The sequence below is a fragment of the Podarcis pityusensis genome (assembly GCF_964106645.2).
Source record: "Podarcis pityusensis genome assembly, chromosome: 17".
Taxonomy (NCBI): Eukaryota; Metazoa; Chordata; class Lepidosauria; order Squamata; family Lacertidae; genus Podarcis; species Podarcis pityusensis.
The window spans coordinates 41,377,779-41,396,260 of NC_138042.1; the positions used below are offsets into that span (position 1 = coordinate 41,377,779).

Here is an 18,482-nt window from a genome sequence, read left to right on the forward strand (position 1 = left end):
TCCTTCTTTCCATAGTATTTTCTGTACAAGTTTCCTCCAGATGTGGATTCTGTCATAGTCAGAGTGACTTCTGAGACAGTCTACCCATGCTCCGTTGTCTCCATCCAGGATATTGTGGTAAGCTCCAGGAGGCTGGGTCATACAGAAGGGCTGTAATAGCCTGGTAGAACATTTTGGTGTTGCTTTCCCAGGCTTAGCATTGCGCATCAATAACTATGTCTCAGGTACTGGGAGCTTTGTGTGGGCTTTTAAGATCTAAATGTTTTGAACTGAGGTCTCATGCCAAATGGTGAGAATATGCTTAGGTGTGTTTGTGGTCACTGGTCAGGGGAATGGCTTGTGACAGGGGCAAAACTAGGCTTTATTTCCCCCGGGTCAAAGACCCAGTTTGGTACCCCTCCATGTACATTTGCATACATACACACACAGGCTGGGAGCCTTCACCGGGGCTTCACCTGGGGTAAAAGAACTGGCTATTGTCACACATGTATGCAACAACAGCCGCAGGGATGCTATTTGCCCAGAGATGGAAAGAAGATAAAGTCCCTACCAGAGAGGAATGGCAAATCAAGCTGTTGGACCATGCTGAAATGGCAAAACTGACTGGAAGACCTAAACTTCAATAAAGAATGGGGAAAATTTATAATTTATCTAGGAGATCACTGTAAACAGATGAAAACATTAGCAGGATCTTAATAACACAAATATTATGGATAAGATGGAAAGATACAAAATATGGATTGTGGAAAAATATGCAGTTAAGAAGGTGTACAATAGGACCCTTGGAAGGGAAGGTGGGAAGTCCAGAGATTTGGAGGAAACTCTAAATATGGATATGTAATTTGGATTGTTATAAATTAATATCTGTAAAACCAAATAAAAAAGTTATTATACAAAAGAACTGGCTAGCCCCTCCCCAAGCTACTGCACTGTTTGTGAGCTGTACTCAGTTTCTTCCAGACTCATGAAAGTCGGTTGTTCTTGGTCAGCTGGAATTAACACGTAATGTTTTAAAATACAGAAGTTGGCTTTCGATGAAAAGCAGTCATGTTTAAGGGGAGTAATCAATTCAGGACAGGTCAGGACAGTACAAACAGGAACTGAAAATAAAGGGCAAACAATCCCATGTGCATTGTGGGTTTTTGAGGGGATACTTACTGAGCTTTTTCACAAAGTAATAGGAGACACTGGTAGAGACTGGAGGCTGCCACATTAAACGGCATCTGCCCTCAATATTGAGAAAAATATATGGTGTATATTGTACAGTGCAAAATTGCAGTTCAGGAAAAGATTTGTGCAAGGTAACTTTAAGAGAGAACCTAAGGCAACTCTTTAACAAGCAATGTCTATCTGTTGCAGTGTCCAGTTTATGATTTGGACCATAATGTGGAATTTAATGGCATTTACCAATCCATGACAAAACAGGCAGCCATCACTGTGCAGGTGAGTTGCTTATGCTATCCATTAAGCCATTTCCCTGTTTTCCCTTTTCACTTTATTGTTCTAGCCACAGGCAGCTCTAGGTTCAAAAAATGTTGAGATTAAGACAGGGATGTACAATAGATGGAGAAAGGTTCTGTGACCCTCTTCAAGTTTCTACAGAACTACAGAGATCCTCTCATTTGTTGAAAGACTCAGTCTTAAAGATGAATTTTGCTTCTTGTCTTATTCAGAAAAAGGACTTCCCAAGCATGCAGTTCTTTGTTGTATTTGTCATAAAGCCTGAGGACTATGCCTGTGGCGGATCGATACCTTCCTCCATTCGAGGTAAGAGGACTGGAACCAGTATGGTTGGGGAAAGCAGCCTATTCATAAGGCACCATCTTGGACACACTTAGACTGCAATGGCAATGTCCGCATGAAATTTCATCAGTTGTCTAAATGTAGTTGGATCCTAGAGAAGCCCAGCAAGCAGCTGTGGAAAGAAGGAATGAGCTTCCCAGGTTGGGCATCTCCTTATGAACCCTATAAATAATATCTGACAAGAGTTCTTATCAAGAGATGATATCATCTGCACCACATACCTTTCAATGTGATGCTGCCTTTGATATGTATCAAAGTTCAAAGGAAGATTGCCCAGTTGCCTCTTCAGTGTGTTCTATCATTTTTGTTCCCTAAGCAGTAGTGGATTATGGGAACAATAGCTGCACACAGTTGCACGCATAGATAGACAGACAGACAGACAGATAGATAGATAGATAAATTAAAGGGTGGAAGGTCAAGGGTTTAATGTGCATTTTCAGACCTCCCAAAATGACAAATTTCACAGCAAAACTCAAATCTAACAAAAAAAAAATCAGCATAGCACCAGTCAGCAGTGATTCCTTGAATTTTGCATATGAAAAAGTTGAGAGTACTTTTATTAATTGGGGGAAAACTTGGTTACAATTTTCCAAAAAGTCTTAAGTGCACATTGAATAAATTCGTTCTTTGAAATCACATGGGTTCTTGTAATTGATCTAGCATTTGTTGATTTCATTCATTCATTCATTTCCTGCTTTTATTGAAAAATTATGAAAGCAGTTTCATTCAAAAATACTAGAGTACTGTACAACAATTCCTGTGCTGCATCTTGGAGAGGTCCCCAAGTGAGTGAGGGGTTAGACAGCACCCCAACGTGTTCTGCCCAGAATAGCCTAAACTGCTCTTGCATGACCAAGGCCACAAGAAATTCATTCTTTCTCCCCGCCTCCCACCCTGCAATCTTCTTGCTCTAGGAAAGGCTAACTACACCTGGAACCTGCAGCGGATGAAGAGTCTTGAAGTGACAGTTGTTCCCTCCATTAAAGGTATCTGGCTATAAGGTTAACTTCTTCTTATGATGAGTCTCAGAAAGAGAAGTAAACTATTTGGGAACAATGTCCCTGTAGATAGGAGGAGTCTAGAAAGTGCTAATGCATCCCATGCCTTTTTAAAATGTGGGGTTTGGGGGGGTACTGGGTTGTTTTTATTTCGATTACATATTTTGTGGTTTTATATTTTTATTTTGTTCTGTGAACCATCCTGAGACCTGCAGGTATAGGGCGGTGTATAAATTCAAAATAATAATAATAATAATAATTAATAATAGGATCTTTTAAAAATTAGTACAAAATGGCTGGTTTTCACAGAACTGTTCCACTTTCAAGGCCAAAGTAGGTACACGTTGAAATGTACCTTTATGTTTTAACTGTAGGTTGTGGGGCTGATAATTGTTGCTGGCCTCATAGCAGGCATAGAATGGCAATACAACCCTCTCCTTCCCCTCTGCAGTCCCGAGGAAACTTGCTTCTCTGAAGGAAGCACTGGAACATACTGACACAATCAGCTATTACATCTCCCTCCTGATTATCATCCCCCCCAGTTTATTCAGTGTATTTATTTGTTACGCATACCCCTCTCCCTGAAAAATGCCCAAGACAGATAACAACAAAATCCATACATAGCAAATCAGCAATATGACAATAAAACCATGCAACAATCAAAAAGAGCAGATGAAAGAAATGACAGCTAGTTAAAAACGTACTGTATTTTTCTGTGTATAAGACTAGGTCTTTTTTCCTAATAAATTATGTCAAAACTTAGGGGGCATCTTATACACAAATAGTGCCGAGGCCATTTTCTAGTAGGTAAGGTAAAGGGACCCCTGACCATTAGGTCCAGTCGTAGCCGACTCTGGGGTTGCGGCGCTCATCTCGCTTTACTGGCCGAGGGGGCGTACAGCTTCCGGACACCAGCGGGGAGAGCACCGGTCCTCCGCTACCCACGCCCTCCCTGCGCAGAAGACTTCCGCGCAGAGAAAGTAGGAGGAGACTGGGTGTCAAAACAACTTTTATGTTGGAAAAGGTTTAAGAAACGCCCACTGACGGATTCTGCTAGCGACTGAGGCAGCCATGAATTGAAGGGCTGTCCAGACAGAAAGGATTAACAAGGCAACATAGCCAGGAGAGGCGGCAACTTACGCACGAGCAACCCCATACCATTATAGATCTCAATGAAATCTTGGGGGACTTCAGTGAGATCTCGCAAGATCTCACCAGATGCCACCGCCACCGCACAGGTCGGAGTGGTGGGGAGGCAGCAAGGGGGCAGGGCAACAGCTAGTGGCAACATTTTCCCGGTTCACCTCAAAATGGGACGTGGCACCCCTGGTCTGCTGCAGCAAGGCTTTGGAGAGAGTGAAAAGACTTGTGCTACCGTTTTAGGAGCAAGAGCAGCCTAACGGCAGAGGGACGGACTTATGGGTTCATCCTCTTCATATGCTGATGGCAGATCCTTTTTCCTTCCCCCAGGTTCTGTTTATGTGAACGCCATCCTTTTCAGCTTTCTGAGTTTCTTCTCATTCTATCTGGGCGCACTGGTGGTTGCATTTGTGCACTACGTCAGGTGGGTGAAGCATTCAGCAGTGTCTGCGTGGAGGGCAAGCCAGTTGCCTCATTTTCCATTTACTGACATGCCTGACCCTGCAGGAAGTCAGGAGAAGAGTTGGCCAAAGAAGTTGCCATCCCTTTAAAGACTGGTATAAATTAGCTTGGCACTCTTTGTACTCTCTTTCCTTTTTGCCACTTCCTCTTTGACTGTAACGTCATCTTCTTTACACGTGACCTTTCACCTATGGAGCTTCTTGATTCCTCCCATAATTCCTCCCTGCACAAAAGAGAAAGTGCCCCCCCCCAAAAAAAATTCTCTCCACGCTTTTGCCCATGGTTCATTCCTCTTCCTTGAAAAAGGATTTGTTTTGCACCTATTTCTCCCCCAATGTCTTCTTTTGGCTCACATCCTTTCCATTTTACCATGGTTTCTAGGTGAAATGATTGCCCCTGGTTTGTAGTGTAGGAAGAAAACTCTGTTCATGAAGGAAGATGGGCCAGGACTTTACAAATACCAATTTCGGCGTCCTGCTTCTGCTTCTCCAGGAGAGCATTTTCTTTTGGTTAACCCATGTGATGTTAAAAAAACCAGGAAATAATCCACCAGGACTTTGGTTCGCATGGTATCGAGAATCAAATTTCTCTGCTTTGTAAAGCATATGTGGACGATGGCACTGGACATCTCACAGATGAGGGTAATAGCTGCGTAGCCTGATGGATAATTAGCCATGTTTGTGCTTGATTGCAGGAACCATAGGAAGCCTTCAATTGCCGGACACAGTCCTGATGATGGTAACCTTCTAGTATACTGTTCTTATAGACCTGGAAGGCACTTTGTAGGTTACTGGACCCAAGCTCCTGCCCACTGCAGGAGTCCTATCTAACACACACACACACACACACACACACACACACACACAGTGAGGAAATAAATAATAGCCATGGACAACACTGCAGGGGTGTTGTAAACCATTCAGAGACTGACCTGTGAACTGAAGGCCCATCACACTCTTACCCTTCCAACATACAATTTAAACTGCATTTGCATGAGCAAAGTTCTTTGTAAAAATGTTTTACCCTAAATAAGAACTAATAAAGAGCAGGGACTTTGTAGTGTTACCTGTTGGTTTTTTGTTTTGTTTTTAGGAGTGCTGCTAATCTCTACCATAGTAAAACCTTGGGTTTCTTGATGGATTTATTTATCCCTGGGGACATTTAAAAATAGTGTGTGTGTGTGTGTGTACCAAGAAGTTACCTGTCCAGACAATGAAGTATTTCTCACTATAATTTTTGGAACCGTGTATGTCTTCCTCGACCCTCTTTTCCCAGTATTGACCATTCCTTTTTGGCTACATAAGTGTCGGCATTCTCAGTCTCAACGGAAGATGGGAAGTAAAGGGAATGGCAATACGTACTGACCTACAACAGAAATCAAAACAATGTATTCATAGCCTTTCAGCATTTGAAATAACCATCCCTGCCCAACGGCCCTGCTGGCTGCAGTACAGTGGTGCCTCGCAAGACGAAAAGAATCCGTTCCGCGAGTCTCTTCGTCTTGCGGGTTTTTTTGTCTTGCGAAGCAAGCCCATTAGCGGTTTAGTGGATTAGCGCTACAGTATTAGCGGCTTAGCGGGCTTAGCAGATCAGCTGATAAGCGGCTTAGCGATCAGTTGTTAAGCGGCTTAACGATCGGCTGATAAGCGGCTTAGCCGATCAGCTGATAAGCGGTTTAGCGGCTTGGGAAAAAGGGGGGGAAAGGAAAAAAACCCCACAGGAACTCGCAAGACATTTTCGTCTTGCGAAGCAAGCACATAGGAAATTCGTTTTGCAAAGCACCTCCAAAACGGAAAACCCTTTCGTCTAGCGGGTTTTCCGTCTTGCGAGGCATTCGTCTTGCGGGGCACCACTGTAAATGGGAGTTGGAGTCCATCAACATCTGGAAGGCCAATAAGTCCTCTATTCCTTCTATAATGGTTCTCTGCTCACTTTGCGAATGGCATGCATTACTAAATGCTATAGGCCACCTGTTCCCCTTTCCTGAATATTATGTGCAATCCAGCTGGGCTTTGTTGACCTTTTTCCTTTTGTAACCTCACCCTCTGATTGTTCCATTCTTTGGGTTCCTCCCATCGCTTACACTGAGGAAGATGGGCTGCAGAAACCAGTTTTGCTTCATCACACCTTGTTAAGCAAACACTGGTTGTGCATTCTGCCAGTTTGCTGGAGGAGACTTGTTTGAAACGAGCCTCCTGCAAATGTCTTCTATTTGATGTCTCAACTGCTCTCGTAAAGCATTCTTACTCAGAACTGATAATTTATGCAGTGACATGCCAGGTATATCCACATGTACAACACTGAGGTGCAAGTGGGCAGTGCTTTTTCCTGGGGGGACGCAGACCCCTCAACATTTTGTGCATCTAAGTTTGGCCTCATTGAAGGGCAGTATTTCAACATGAGTAGGAAAATGACAGTACCCCTAAACATTTTTTTAGGGGGAGAAGGCACTGCAAGTGGGGCAGTGCCGGCCCACCCATGAGGCAAGGGGAGGCGGCTATCACAAGCGGTGGGAGAATCCACAGGGGGAGCAAATCCCAATGTTGATATTTCTTCCCTACTTGTTCTTGATCTTCCCTCACCCCTTCTTCCCTAGCGGGGGGAGGGTACCGCCTCAGGTGCCAAAATGCATTGGGCAAGCCCTGTCTTGGGGTGGGCTGGGGATAAAAGTTGGGGAATGTGTTAGCATTCTCTGGTTCCCATTGTGGCTCCCTGTGGCTTCAGACAGAAGCAAATGAGCTAACAAGCACACTATTCTTCACCTCTTCCATGAGGCAGCAACCTCCATTCCTTGAGCTCCTTCCCGTCAGTGCCAGAGGCCCATAGAATAGGAAGCACCTGCTCTCCATTCCAAGGAGGAGTTTCCCTGCCAAGTCTGTGGGGACTTTTGACCAGTCAGATGAAGGCTATTCACATGTTTGTTCCCATTGCAGGGTCTGGGACTGTGGCCTCCTCTCATCCGATCACTGCCAGCACTCCTGAGGGAAGCAGCTATGGAGCTATTGGTAAAGTAACTCTGGAATTGCAAAGGCACAGCTAGATATATCTCTGTGGCTTATAAAGCAGGTAGTAAAGTTACATTAGAACAGTTAGTTAAAGTATGTGATAGCAAGATGTGGAACCATGAGAGTACTTTTGGGGCTACCTTTGAAAGTGACTCGGAAACTACAATTAATCCAGAATGCGGCAGCTAGACTGGTGACTGGGAGCGGCCGCAGAGACCATATAACACCGGTCCTGAAAGACCTAAATTGACTCCCAGTACATTTCCAAGCACAATTCAAAGTGTTGGTGCTGACCTTGAAAGCCCTAAACGGCCTCGGCCCAGTATACCTGAAGGAGCATCTCCACCCCCATTGTTCAGCCCGGACACTGAGGTCCAGCTCTGAGGGCCTTCTGGTGGTTCCCTCACTGCGAGAAGTGAAGTTACAGGGAACCAGGCAGAGGGCCTTCTCAGTAGTGGCGCCCGCCCTGAGGAACGCCCTCCCATCAGATGTCAAGGAAATAAATATCTGACTTTTAGAAGACGTCTGAAGACAACCCTGTATACAGGAAGCTTTTAATGTTTGATGTTTTATCATGTTTTTAATATTCTGTTGAGAGCCACCCAGAGTGGCTGGGGAAACCCAGCTAGATGGATGGGGTATAAATAAATTATTATTACTACTACTACTACTACTACTACTACTACTACTATTACTTGTTGAAACAGGATGTGAGGTGAGATGCAGACACCCAAGAAAACAGCTGGTACAGATAAGCAACGAAAGAGCAGAGCACCTCATTCTGCAAATTATTATTATGAGTTAAATGCTTGCAATACAGTGCATCTATGCCATGTAATATAAGAAAAGCAACATCAGTTATACAAGTTTGGACAACTTCCTTTGTAGCTTGATGTCTTTCCGCATCTTGAGGAGGTCTTGCTTGTCCACTTAGTCTTGTTCCAATAATACATGCCATTATTATTATTATTATTATTATTATTATTATTTGGCAGTGCATTAAGCCAAGAGGTTGATACTCCCGAGAGAGGCATCTCGTACTTTAAATATTCCTGTTTTCTTCCCAGATGAGTCAAGCTCCAGTGGGGGCCAGCAGCTGTCTCTGGAGCGCAGGCCTCGTCGTGGCTCTGACACAGACAGCTCAGTGGAAGAGGAAAGCGACTTTGACACCATGCCTGAAATTGAAAGCGACAAGAACGTCATTCGCACAAAGGTATTTCGTCCAGGATCATTTATGTAAGGAACTTCTCCTTCCAGGTGTCACACACAAAAACACACGCATCCCATCTGGCATTATAATTTATCTGGGAAGCAATAAAAACCGATAAGTTACCATTCATGAAATAAAAACAATGAAGGCGAGGAAGGAAAGACAGGGACTCTAGCGAAAAATCAAGGGTTATTTGAGATGAAAAGGCTTCCACCTGCCGCTGGTAAGCAGGGCGCCACATGACCCTTCTGGGACAGGCAGTTCCCTGGTTTCGATACCATAGTCAAGAAGGTTCACCTCCATCTCATCGCCACCCGCCACACTTCAAATGACAGGGGCTCTTGCAGTCCATGTTGCTGCATTTTACTGCAAAGCATTTAAAGAACCCAGCTGTTGTAAAAACAACAACCCACCTGAAATATACTCAGAGTCGCAAAGTGATTTCATGCTCTTTATTCAGCTCATAGTGGTGAGGAGGAATGAATAAATGTCCCCTCACAGTATCTGCTTTATATACATTATTTACACAATGGGCTGCACATGATTGGCTAATTCTGGAATTCTACTGTAAGCCAATCAGGTTGTGGATTCACTTCTATCTGGAGCAGGATTGGGTGGTTCCTGCCAACCAATCATACTGCTGCATTGTTCTAGGACCAATCAGACTGCTGCATTCTGGATCCTATTGTTCTAGGACCAATCAGACTGCTGCCTTTTGGATCCTATTGTTCTAGGACCAATCAGACTGCTACAGTTTGGATCCTATTCAACTCAGTACATAACACCACCAAATGAAAGATATGAACCCTGTGTGGTTTTGACCACAGGTAGCCAATTCTGGCCACAGCTCTAGATGGAGGGCACCATTTATCTCTTTGACTGCGGGGTGAGAGGCAAGTGGCAAGCGGACCCCAGGCACACACTCACTTTGTGCAGGACAGGCAACTGATGTCAGAAGCTGTGCAATATTCTCTTTCATGCTACTCTTGATCTGGTGAGTGCTGGTGCCATAACCAAAGTGAGAGCAGCAGTGCAGAAGACTCTGATGTGCACATGGCTGGGTCCTTATTTATGAAGGGACTTGTTGCTCTCAGCAGTTGTTGGACTCCTATTGTCTCTTTATCATTGGACATGTGGGTGGAAGTTGGGAGTCCAACAACATCTGGAGAGCCAAGGGTTCCCCATTTCTGCCTTCACACCAGTGTGGTGTAGTGTTTAAGAGTGGTAGATTCGTAATCTGGGGAACCGGGTTTGCGTCTCCGCTCCTCCACCTGCAGCTGCTGGGTGACCTTGGGCCAGTCACACTTCTTTGACATCTCTCAGCCCCACTCACCTCACAGAGTGTTTGTTGTGGGGGAGGAAGGGAAAGGAGATTGTTAGCCGCTTTGAGACTCCTTCGGGTAGTGATAAAGCGGGATATCAAATCCAAACTCTTCTCTTCTTCCTTCTTGCTCCCTGTGTGTCTGTGTTCCTGTTCTTTTTCATGGTCTCAGTGCATGAATGCACATGCCTTTCTGAGCTTGTGCAGGACATGCACAGGTAAATTATGTGTGTGCTGCCCTTAAGGGAGGAGCATTTCTTCATGTGATTATCCTGAGAATAGGGATGAGGAGGGTTCCAGTGCATTCTGCATTTTGGAGCGAACTCTCGCATTTCACATGCATCCCTGGCCTATGCGCAGATCAGAACACTGATCTGCCGATTAACCCATCTAATCCATTGATCAAACCACACACAGATCCGTGCAGTACTTTTGCCTTTTTAACATGTTTAACAATTTAAGGTGCTCAGAACAGCTCCATGGCCACATGGTAAAATATCTCTTTGGAAAATGCTCCCAGGAAGTGACTGTACATCATGTTGTGGAATCCTTTCCAGAACAAAAGATGGCTGCCCCCACAATGTCACTATTTTTTTTCTTTTGTAAGAAATCGGCAATTTTTAAAGTGTTTCCCCTTAGAAACCCACCTACACAAAGACATGACCTGGAACCGGTTTTGCAGAAGCAAACAAACAAAAACTAAAGCAGCTCAAGGTGGCACTATGGTGATTCATCTATTCTTACCTGAGTTCCTTCTTAAAAGTTCTTGGCGCAGCTGTCCTGCCCTAGGCCTTTTGCTAGCTTGCATGCCTTTAAATAAACTGTCACAGAATATTTTTTTTAAAAAGTTGTTCTCTCTCTCTTTTTAGAGACTGCTATATCTGTCAGATTTATCCAGGAAGGATCGGAGAATTGTCAGCAAAAAATATAACATTTATTTCTGGTACGTAGCTGATAGCCAAAACTCAGCCTTCTATATCTTAATTTTAGGGCCATGCAGATGACCCAAGGTTTTCTTGGTATAATAAGAGCTGCCTGCCTAAATCCAGCATTAGTGACATCCTCCGTCAAGAAGATATTTTGGGCATGTGTAGAGAAGCTGAAGAGGGAGGTGGAATGGTGGTCATCTAGGAGTGGAAGGGAAAGTTCTACACCCTATAAAACCTGGCTGTTGCTCAACACAGAAATTGCTGTATGAGAAATTTCAAGACACTAAGATCCAGCTTCAAGTTTTAAATGAGCAGTCAAGAAGTAGGAAGTCTTGAAACTGGAGGATTGGTATGGCGGTGTGGAAATAATGGGATTTACAGTACAGGCAAATTGTAGGGTCCATTTGCCTTTCTTAGCTGATAAAATACATGCCGTTGGTTAAAACTCGTGGAAATGTGTGTGCATCTTCTTATGCCCATTTATTCTCTTCCTACGGTCTCTTGATCCCGAAGGAACATCATCACAATAGCAGTCTTCTATGCCCTGCCTGTGATCCAGCTGGTGATCACATACCAGACGGTGAGTTTTCTGCCTTCACTCCACATCTTAGGACCAAAAACTCATCTTGGTGCTAACATCTTGATGACTTGATAAATTTACTGAGGTAAAAGATTTTGGGGGCTAAAATCCTCTTCATCATACTTATAATTTTTGGTAATCCATGAAAGGTTATGGGATAATACATTTCCCAGTCTCTGAAGTGCTTCTTGACTATTGTTTAATTTCTGCTGTAAGTCATGGCTAATTGGCTGCCCCTTTGATAGAGAGGATACCAGAGAACCAATGACAGAGAGGATGACATTTAAATTAGGTCTCCAGATCCCCTGTTACTTCTTGTTTTTTAAAGGTATAGGGACCCTTGTTTAGACAACTCCACCTTTTCTCCAAATCTCAGGTTGGCTGAGGTTGGTCCTTAGTCCTCACAGCCAATCCCCTTACAGGCGCACCATCATTCTCAAACCATTAAGATGTTGAGGTCCGGAAGGCTACAGTGTCCACAGTGAAATGTAGCCGGGTTGTGCAGGAGGTTTGAAGGCCATGTCTTCAGTCCTGCTTTTCATTCTTAGGCTGTTTTGCCTCCCTTTCCATTTGCTCATCATCTTTGGGATGGTGCATTCAGAATGCAAGTGACTCCTTCTCTACTGCTCTTCCTAGGTGGTGAATGTGACTGGAAACCAGGACATCTGCTATTATAATTTCCTGTGCGCTCATCCACTGGGCGTCCTGAGGTGGGTGTGGGTGACTCACAGGCCACTGCTTGGGTTTACGTTTTCTCTCTCCTTCCTTTACAATCAGGAAGTAGATAGTGATTTATTCCTGTTTGTAAATGGACTATTCTGTACAGGAGAAGTTTCTACATTTTTGAACTTCTGGTTTGGCTGGTAACGTTTACAAAAATAATATTTAATAAGATTTCCTTCTTTGCAGTGCTTTTAACAACATCCTCAGCAATGTGGGACACTTGCTGCTGGGCTTCCTCTTCCTCCTGATTGTGTTGCGCAGAGACATCCTCCACAGACGCTCCCTGGAAGCCAAAGACGCCTACACAACGGTACAAATAATAATAATAATAATAATAATAATAATAATAATAATAATAATATATTATTTATATCCCGTCCATCTGGCTGGGTTTCCCCAGCCACTCTGTGTGGCTTCCAACACAATATTAAAATACAGTAAAGCATCAAACATTAAAAGCTTCCCTAAACAGGGCTGCCTTCAGATGTTGTCTAAAAGTCTGGTAGTTGTTGTTCTCTTTGACATCTGGTGGGAGGGCGTTGCCATGGGGTGACCAGGACTGGGCAATATCTGGTTTTCAACATTGCAGCATATCACCAGCTCAACATCATAGTATACTGATATATCACAATGTCTGAAATAAGGGTGGAACTATGTAGAGGCACTGGCTGTCTTCACAGTTTCTCCCACGTTGTGATTTTTGCATAGCACACTCCAAACATCATGATTTGCAATATATTGCCTGGTCAAAAATTATGAAACCAATACAGTATACAGTATAAGGCCTTCAAAATGGTTTTGGATGATATACCTAGCGGTGACTCTAATCACATGGAGGGGTGATTATCTGACGTTTTCAGCCACACAGTAAGCCTAACATTGACATTCCAGGACTTCCTTGGTTTTCCAACTAGGTGTGAGAGTATAGCAATGTTGGGCTTACCATATAGCTACTACCCTACGGAGGCTGCTACATGTTATACAATAAGTTTTCAAGCAGATATTATGTGTTTAGTGGCAATCTGCATCCACCATATGGCCTTAATTAGACAGTAACTTGCCGCTGAATTGTACACTGCAATTATTTATCTTTGTCAATATATCGGTCCCAACCCGCAGTGCGTAAATATTCATTAATCTGGCTGAACATTTTAAGCAGCAGCACAAATAAGGATGTATATGGCAGACTACATTTCTTCTCGTGAAGGTGTCTGGTGTAAAAGAGCAAGATATTTTTCAAACAGAGTTGCTACCACAGTTGTCACATCCAGCCAAAACTGCAGTGCCTGTTAGTTAGACAGATGGATTTTTGTCTGCAGTGTTGAATGAAAGACACTTTCCAAGCTTATATGCACACTACCAATGTAAGATACTGTTCTTGGTCCCTCTGTTTCAGGAATATGGGATTCCCAAGCACTTTGGCCTCTTCTATGCCATGGGCATAGCTTTGATGATGGAAGGTGTCCTCAGCGCTTGCTATCACGTCTGCCCCAACTACTCTAATTTCCAGTTTGGTAAGTGCGTGGCTTCTTCTAGCCGAGGAGCTAAGAGGTTTGTTTTCTTCTATGGATATTTTGAACAGAGTCCCCAAGAACTGATTTCGGATAGCTGAATCAGTGGGGGATCTTGGGATCTCAAATTTCAGCGGCATCCCGTGCGACACCAATATTTGGCGCTCCATAACATATCATAGTTGCAGCAGCCCCTGCATCTCCCCCAAGGCAACCAAACCGGTTCCACTTCCCTGAATCTGCCTCTGGCTGGATGTTTTGGGTTTCAGTGTGCTCGAGGTCCTCTTTCAGTTAGGGTGAACATAGATCTGAACACTATAGTAGCTGGGGAGAGATGTTGCTTTGAGGACTTAAGAAGTGGGGCAGGGGAATCAGTGGCCACATTCTTTAGATAATGTGTTGTTTGGGGCACTGGAACAAAGACTCTCCTTCAGTCACATTTTTACGATTTTTTGCCACACCCACGGGTGCCCAGAACTCTTACCTTGAAGAAAAATAGGAACCCCACTGTGGTGGTCTTAGTTCACAACAACAAGAACCTTACGAGCCACAATGGGGGGGTGATAGCGCCCTCTGGTGCAAAGAGAGGATTTCTCCCTTAGAAAAAGATTTGCCAGTAATACCACTGTTGCCAATTTGTAAGATACCATTGATATATCATTTTCATATACTTTTCTCTTAGACCATAACATGCTGTAAATTTTATCTCCATATTCCACAATCGTTTCCATGCTTCCTTGTCTATATTATGACCAATATCTATTGCCCAGTGTATCACTGAGGATTTTACTTGCTCATCCTTTGTCTCCCATTTCAATAATACTTTATACATTCTAGACAGTACTTTTACATTACATTCCAACAGGTCTCTCTCCAGTTGTGATATTTGTTCCCCAAACCCTTGTATCCTATCTTTCTTAAATTCTTCATTAAATGATGATATTGTATCCATGTTGTTAATTTTCCTGATAATTCCTTAAATTCTTTTAATATGTACTCTCCTCCCTCTTGTTTTAATAGATTTTAATAAATAATTTGTCCATCCTTCTATCATAGTCTCTTTTTTTTACCGCTATAGTTTCCAACGGTGAGAGCCAAAGTGGAGTTTTTTACCTCTAATAAATTCTTATATTTATCCCATACTCTATACAGATTCTTCCTAATTATATGATTTGTAAATCCCTTTATGAACTTTCACCTTCTCATACCATAAATAAGCGTGCCAACCAAAAATATTGTCATGACTTTCTAAATCTAGAATATGTGAATTCTCTAATGTCATCCATTCCTTCAACCAACAAAAACAGGACGCCTCATAGTATAGTCTCATATCCGGCAGGGAAAAATCTCATATTTCTTTTGCATCTATCAATATTTTGTACTCGTTTTTTCCCCTTGCCAAATATATAGAGAAATATATTTTTGCCATGTATTGAAACGATCTGTTGCCTTTTCTCCTCCTTTGACAGACACCTCCTTCATGTACATGATCGCAGGGCTGTGCATGCTGAAGCTCTACCAGACCCGCCACCCGGACATCAACGCCAGCGCCTACTCTGCCTACGCATCCTTCGCAGTGGTCATTTGCCTTGCTGTGCTCGGAGTGGTACGGATGCATTCGACACCCTCTGCCCTTCAGAGAGAGGGACCGAATCAGCAAAACTTGGGGGAGAGCTCTGAGAATGGGGTCAAAGGCAAATAGGCTGTAGCATCTGCAACAAAATTGCCTGTGCAGCCTTACTCTCAACCTCTGCAGGATTCTCGTGGTTTTAGGTTCGGGTTCTGCAGCAGCCAAGTATTAGAAAAACAACCGCTACAGTTCCTTCCATACTATCCTAACACTCACGGCCCTTTATACAAAAGAAGTGCTCTGATTAAAGCCCATTATTTTGCTCTAACTGCTTTGGGAACAGTGCTAGCCTTGGTGCATGTCTCTTCCCCGTACTTCGGCTACTTGTCGCAGATGCCGGGAAAGGTGCGAGGTCTCCCGGGACATGGGATGGCTGTTTCTGTACTCTGGGTTATTTGAGTATCTACGTCTTCAAACCATTCTAACAACCAGACATAGATAGGTTTGGAAAATGCCACCTGTCTGTAGAGTATCTATAACCTCTCATTGCAGAGAAGGAGACCTTTTTCATAATTGGACATAACGCACAATAATTCTTTTTTTGTTTGCTGTCAGGTTTTTGGAAAAAATGCTTTGTGGTTTTGGATCCTCTTCTCAGTCATCCATGTTGTGGCCTCACTTGGACTCAGCACCCAGATCTACTACATGGGCCGTTTCAAGATAGGTAAGTTTGATGACAGGTGATTGACACTTCAGGCCTCCTAAATATATTCACCTGGAGGTAAATCCATGGAACTGCTCAGCCTTTTACCTTTAGGATTGTAGCCCCAGAGATAGAATAGGAGTGGTGCTTATTCCCTTCATACTGTTTGTTTCTGGTCTATTAAATAAAGGGAGTTTCACCTTGACTCCCTATGAAATCTTGCTTTTAAAAAAAAAATTATTTATACTTTTCAAGTTTATACATTTCACTAATTTTACAATCATTTTGACATTTCAAAACTTGACTTCCTTCCCCCTCTTTCTGCGGTTCCTTAAGTTTATTTTTAATATATTCTGCATATCCAAATTAACTTAATTTTCTCATTTATTCATCTTCTTTAAATATATATTCTTATGAAATTGCAGGTTATTACAAGAATCCTGCCAATGTTCTTATCTGTTTACAATTTATCTGTAAATAGTCAATAAACCATTTCCATTTTTTTATAAAAAGTTTATTATCTTGATTTCTATTCTTCCGGTAAGTTTCACCATTTCTGCATATTCCATAAGTTTTTGTATCCATTCTTCCTTTGTCGGGACTTCTGCTTCTTTCCATTTTGGGGCAAATAACATTATTGCTTCTGTAGTAGCATACATGAATAAGTTTCTATACAGTTTAGACAGTTCTTTCCCTATAATTCCCAAAAGGAAAGCTTATAAAGGTTATTTTAAACATCATGCACACGAAAGCTTATACCAAGAACTAACTTAGTTGGTCTTTAAGGTGCTACAGGAAGGAATTTTTTTATTTCGACTATGGCAGACCAACACGGCTACCCATCTGTAACTTTAAACATCATTTTCATATCATTATATATCATTTCCCACTAAGCTTTAACTTTACTACAAGACCACCACATACGATAAAAAGAACCTTTTTCTCTTTACATTTCCAACACTTATTTGATTTAGATTTATACATTTTTGCCAATTTACTCAGTGTTAGATACCACCGATATATCATTTCCATATACTTTTCTGCTGTAAATTTTATATCCGTATTCCACAATCGTTCCCATGCTTCCATGTCTATATTATGACCAATATGGATTGCTTTGCCTCTGCCTAATGTACTTAACTGCATGCTGGTGCTGGGCTGCGTGCGAGGAATTATTCACCTTCCTGCCAGTGGCCCTTTACTCAGGGGGGAGGCTGGTTGGGAGAGGTGTGTCTGTGTAAGTGCTTCTGCTTTAGTGGGCATTTGGGGGGCTGGGGGTCTTTCCAACGGCAGCAGATACATTTATCCTTCTTTGCTGTGCCGTTATGTTCCTCTCACTAGCATCTTTTCCCCTTTCTCTTCTGCTTCGCTTGGCTGCAGATGTGTCTGATCCAGGTAACTAGCCCTTGATGTGAATCCTCTTTCCCTTTGGGCTGAGCATGCAGAAGCCTTAGCAGCCAGAATAGGAGGGATGTTCATTCTTCTAACGCTTTAGGGGAAGGTCAATAGCTTGGGCTAGGGCTGGGCAATACCTGATTTTCAACATCGCGATATATCACTAGCTAAACATCACAATATATCACAATGTCTGAAATAAGGGTGGAACTATGTATAATGGTACCTTGGTTCTCAAACTTAATCTGTTCCAGACTTTTGGTTTTGGAATGCTTTGGTTTTGGAACAGACTTCCAGAATGGATTAAGCAGCAGGGCAGTGTGGCACTTCCCATTTCAGCTCAAGTGGTGAAACAGGATGTGCCCCTCTACCCCCTGGCCATCAAGAAATGGTTCTGGATCAAGCAGGGTCCAAAATGCAGACCAGATTTATGTGAGGGAATGCAACTCCATTCAGAACAGGTTGGAAACAATTTCTTGTACCACATTAGGCCAACTAGTAGTCAGCTCACAACACTATTACATTATTAGTACAGTGGTACCTCTGGTTACGTACTTAATTCGTGAGGTCCGTTCTTAACCTGAAACTGTTCTTAACCTGAGGTACCACTTTAGCTAATGGGGCCTCCTGCTGCCGCCGCGCCACCGGAGCACGATTTCTGTTCTCATCCTGAAGCAAAGTTCTTAACCCGAGGTACTATTTCTGGGTTAGCGGAGTCTGTAACCTGAAGCGTATTTAACCTGAAGCGTATGTAACCTGAGGTACCACTGTACAGTGGTACCTTGATCCTTGAACGGCCTGGCTCCCAAACAAATCAGCTCCCGAACGCCACAAACCCGGAAGTGAGTGTTCCGGTTTGTGAACGTTTTTCAGAAGCTGAACATCTGATGCCACTTCTGCAGCTTCCAATTGAGTGTAGGAAGCTGCTGCAGCCAATCGGAAGCCACGCCTTGGTTTCTGAACTGTTTTGGGAGTTGAACAGACTCCCGGAATGGATTAAGTTCGAGAACCAAGGTACCACTGTACATTATTATTCTAAGAACCTTTGCAAGCCTTACGGCACAGTTGTTCTTGAGCTACAGTTTCCATCCTGCCAGATCATTCATTGGCCATGCTGACTGGGGCTGATGGG

General features: G+C 43.1%; 2 protein-coding genes across 4 annotated transcripts in view; one reads left to right on the forward strand and one right to left on the reverse strand.

Annotated features, from left to right (window-relative positions):
- The window catches only part of FAM162A (family with sequence similarity 162 member A), a 178,003-nt gene that overhangs the window by 107,029 nt on the left and 52,492 nt on the right, over nucleotides 1-18,482 (reverse strand). The gene's annotated exons all lie outside the window — the stretch shown is intronic.
- Nucleotides 1-18,482, forward strand: part of SIDT1 (SID1 transmembrane family member 1) — a 47,158-nt gene that overhangs the window by 21,304 nt on the left and 7,372 nt on the right. For all 3 annotated transcript variants that reach the window (XM_080987118.1, XM_080987119.1, XM_080987117.1), the window contains 15 exons: nucleotides 16-117; nucleotides 1,360-1,443; nucleotides 1,674-1,767; nucleotides 2,718-2,789; nucleotides 4,272-4,365; nucleotides 5,098-5,141; nucleotides 7,337-7,408; nucleotides 8,476-8,621; nucleotides 10,809-10,882; nucleotides 11,382-11,448; nucleotides 12,085-12,158; nucleotides 12,358-12,481; nucleotides 13,568-13,685; nucleotides 15,152-15,288; nucleotides 15,868-15,976. In XM_080987118.1, the coding sequence (XP_080843244.1) occupies nucleotides 16-117; nucleotides 1,360-1,443; nucleotides 1,674-1,767; nucleotides 2,718-2,789; nucleotides 4,272-4,365; nucleotides 5,098-5,141; nucleotides 7,337-7,408; nucleotides 8,476-8,621; nucleotides 10,809-10,882; nucleotides 11,382-11,448; nucleotides 12,085-12,158; nucleotides 12,358-12,481; nucleotides 13,568-13,685; nucleotides 15,152-15,288; nucleotides 15,868-15,976 (1,411 nt within the window). The remainder of the gene's footprint in view (nucleotides 1-15; nucleotides 118-1,359; nucleotides 1,444-1,673; nucleotides 1,768-2,717; nucleotides 2,790-4,271; nucleotides 4,366-5,097; nucleotides 5,142-7,336; nucleotides 7,409-8,475; nucleotides 8,622-10,808; nucleotides 10,883-11,381; nucleotides 11,449-12,084; nucleotides 12,159-12,357; nucleotides 12,482-13,567; nucleotides 13,686-15,151; nucleotides 15,289-15,867; nucleotides 15,977-18,482) is intronic.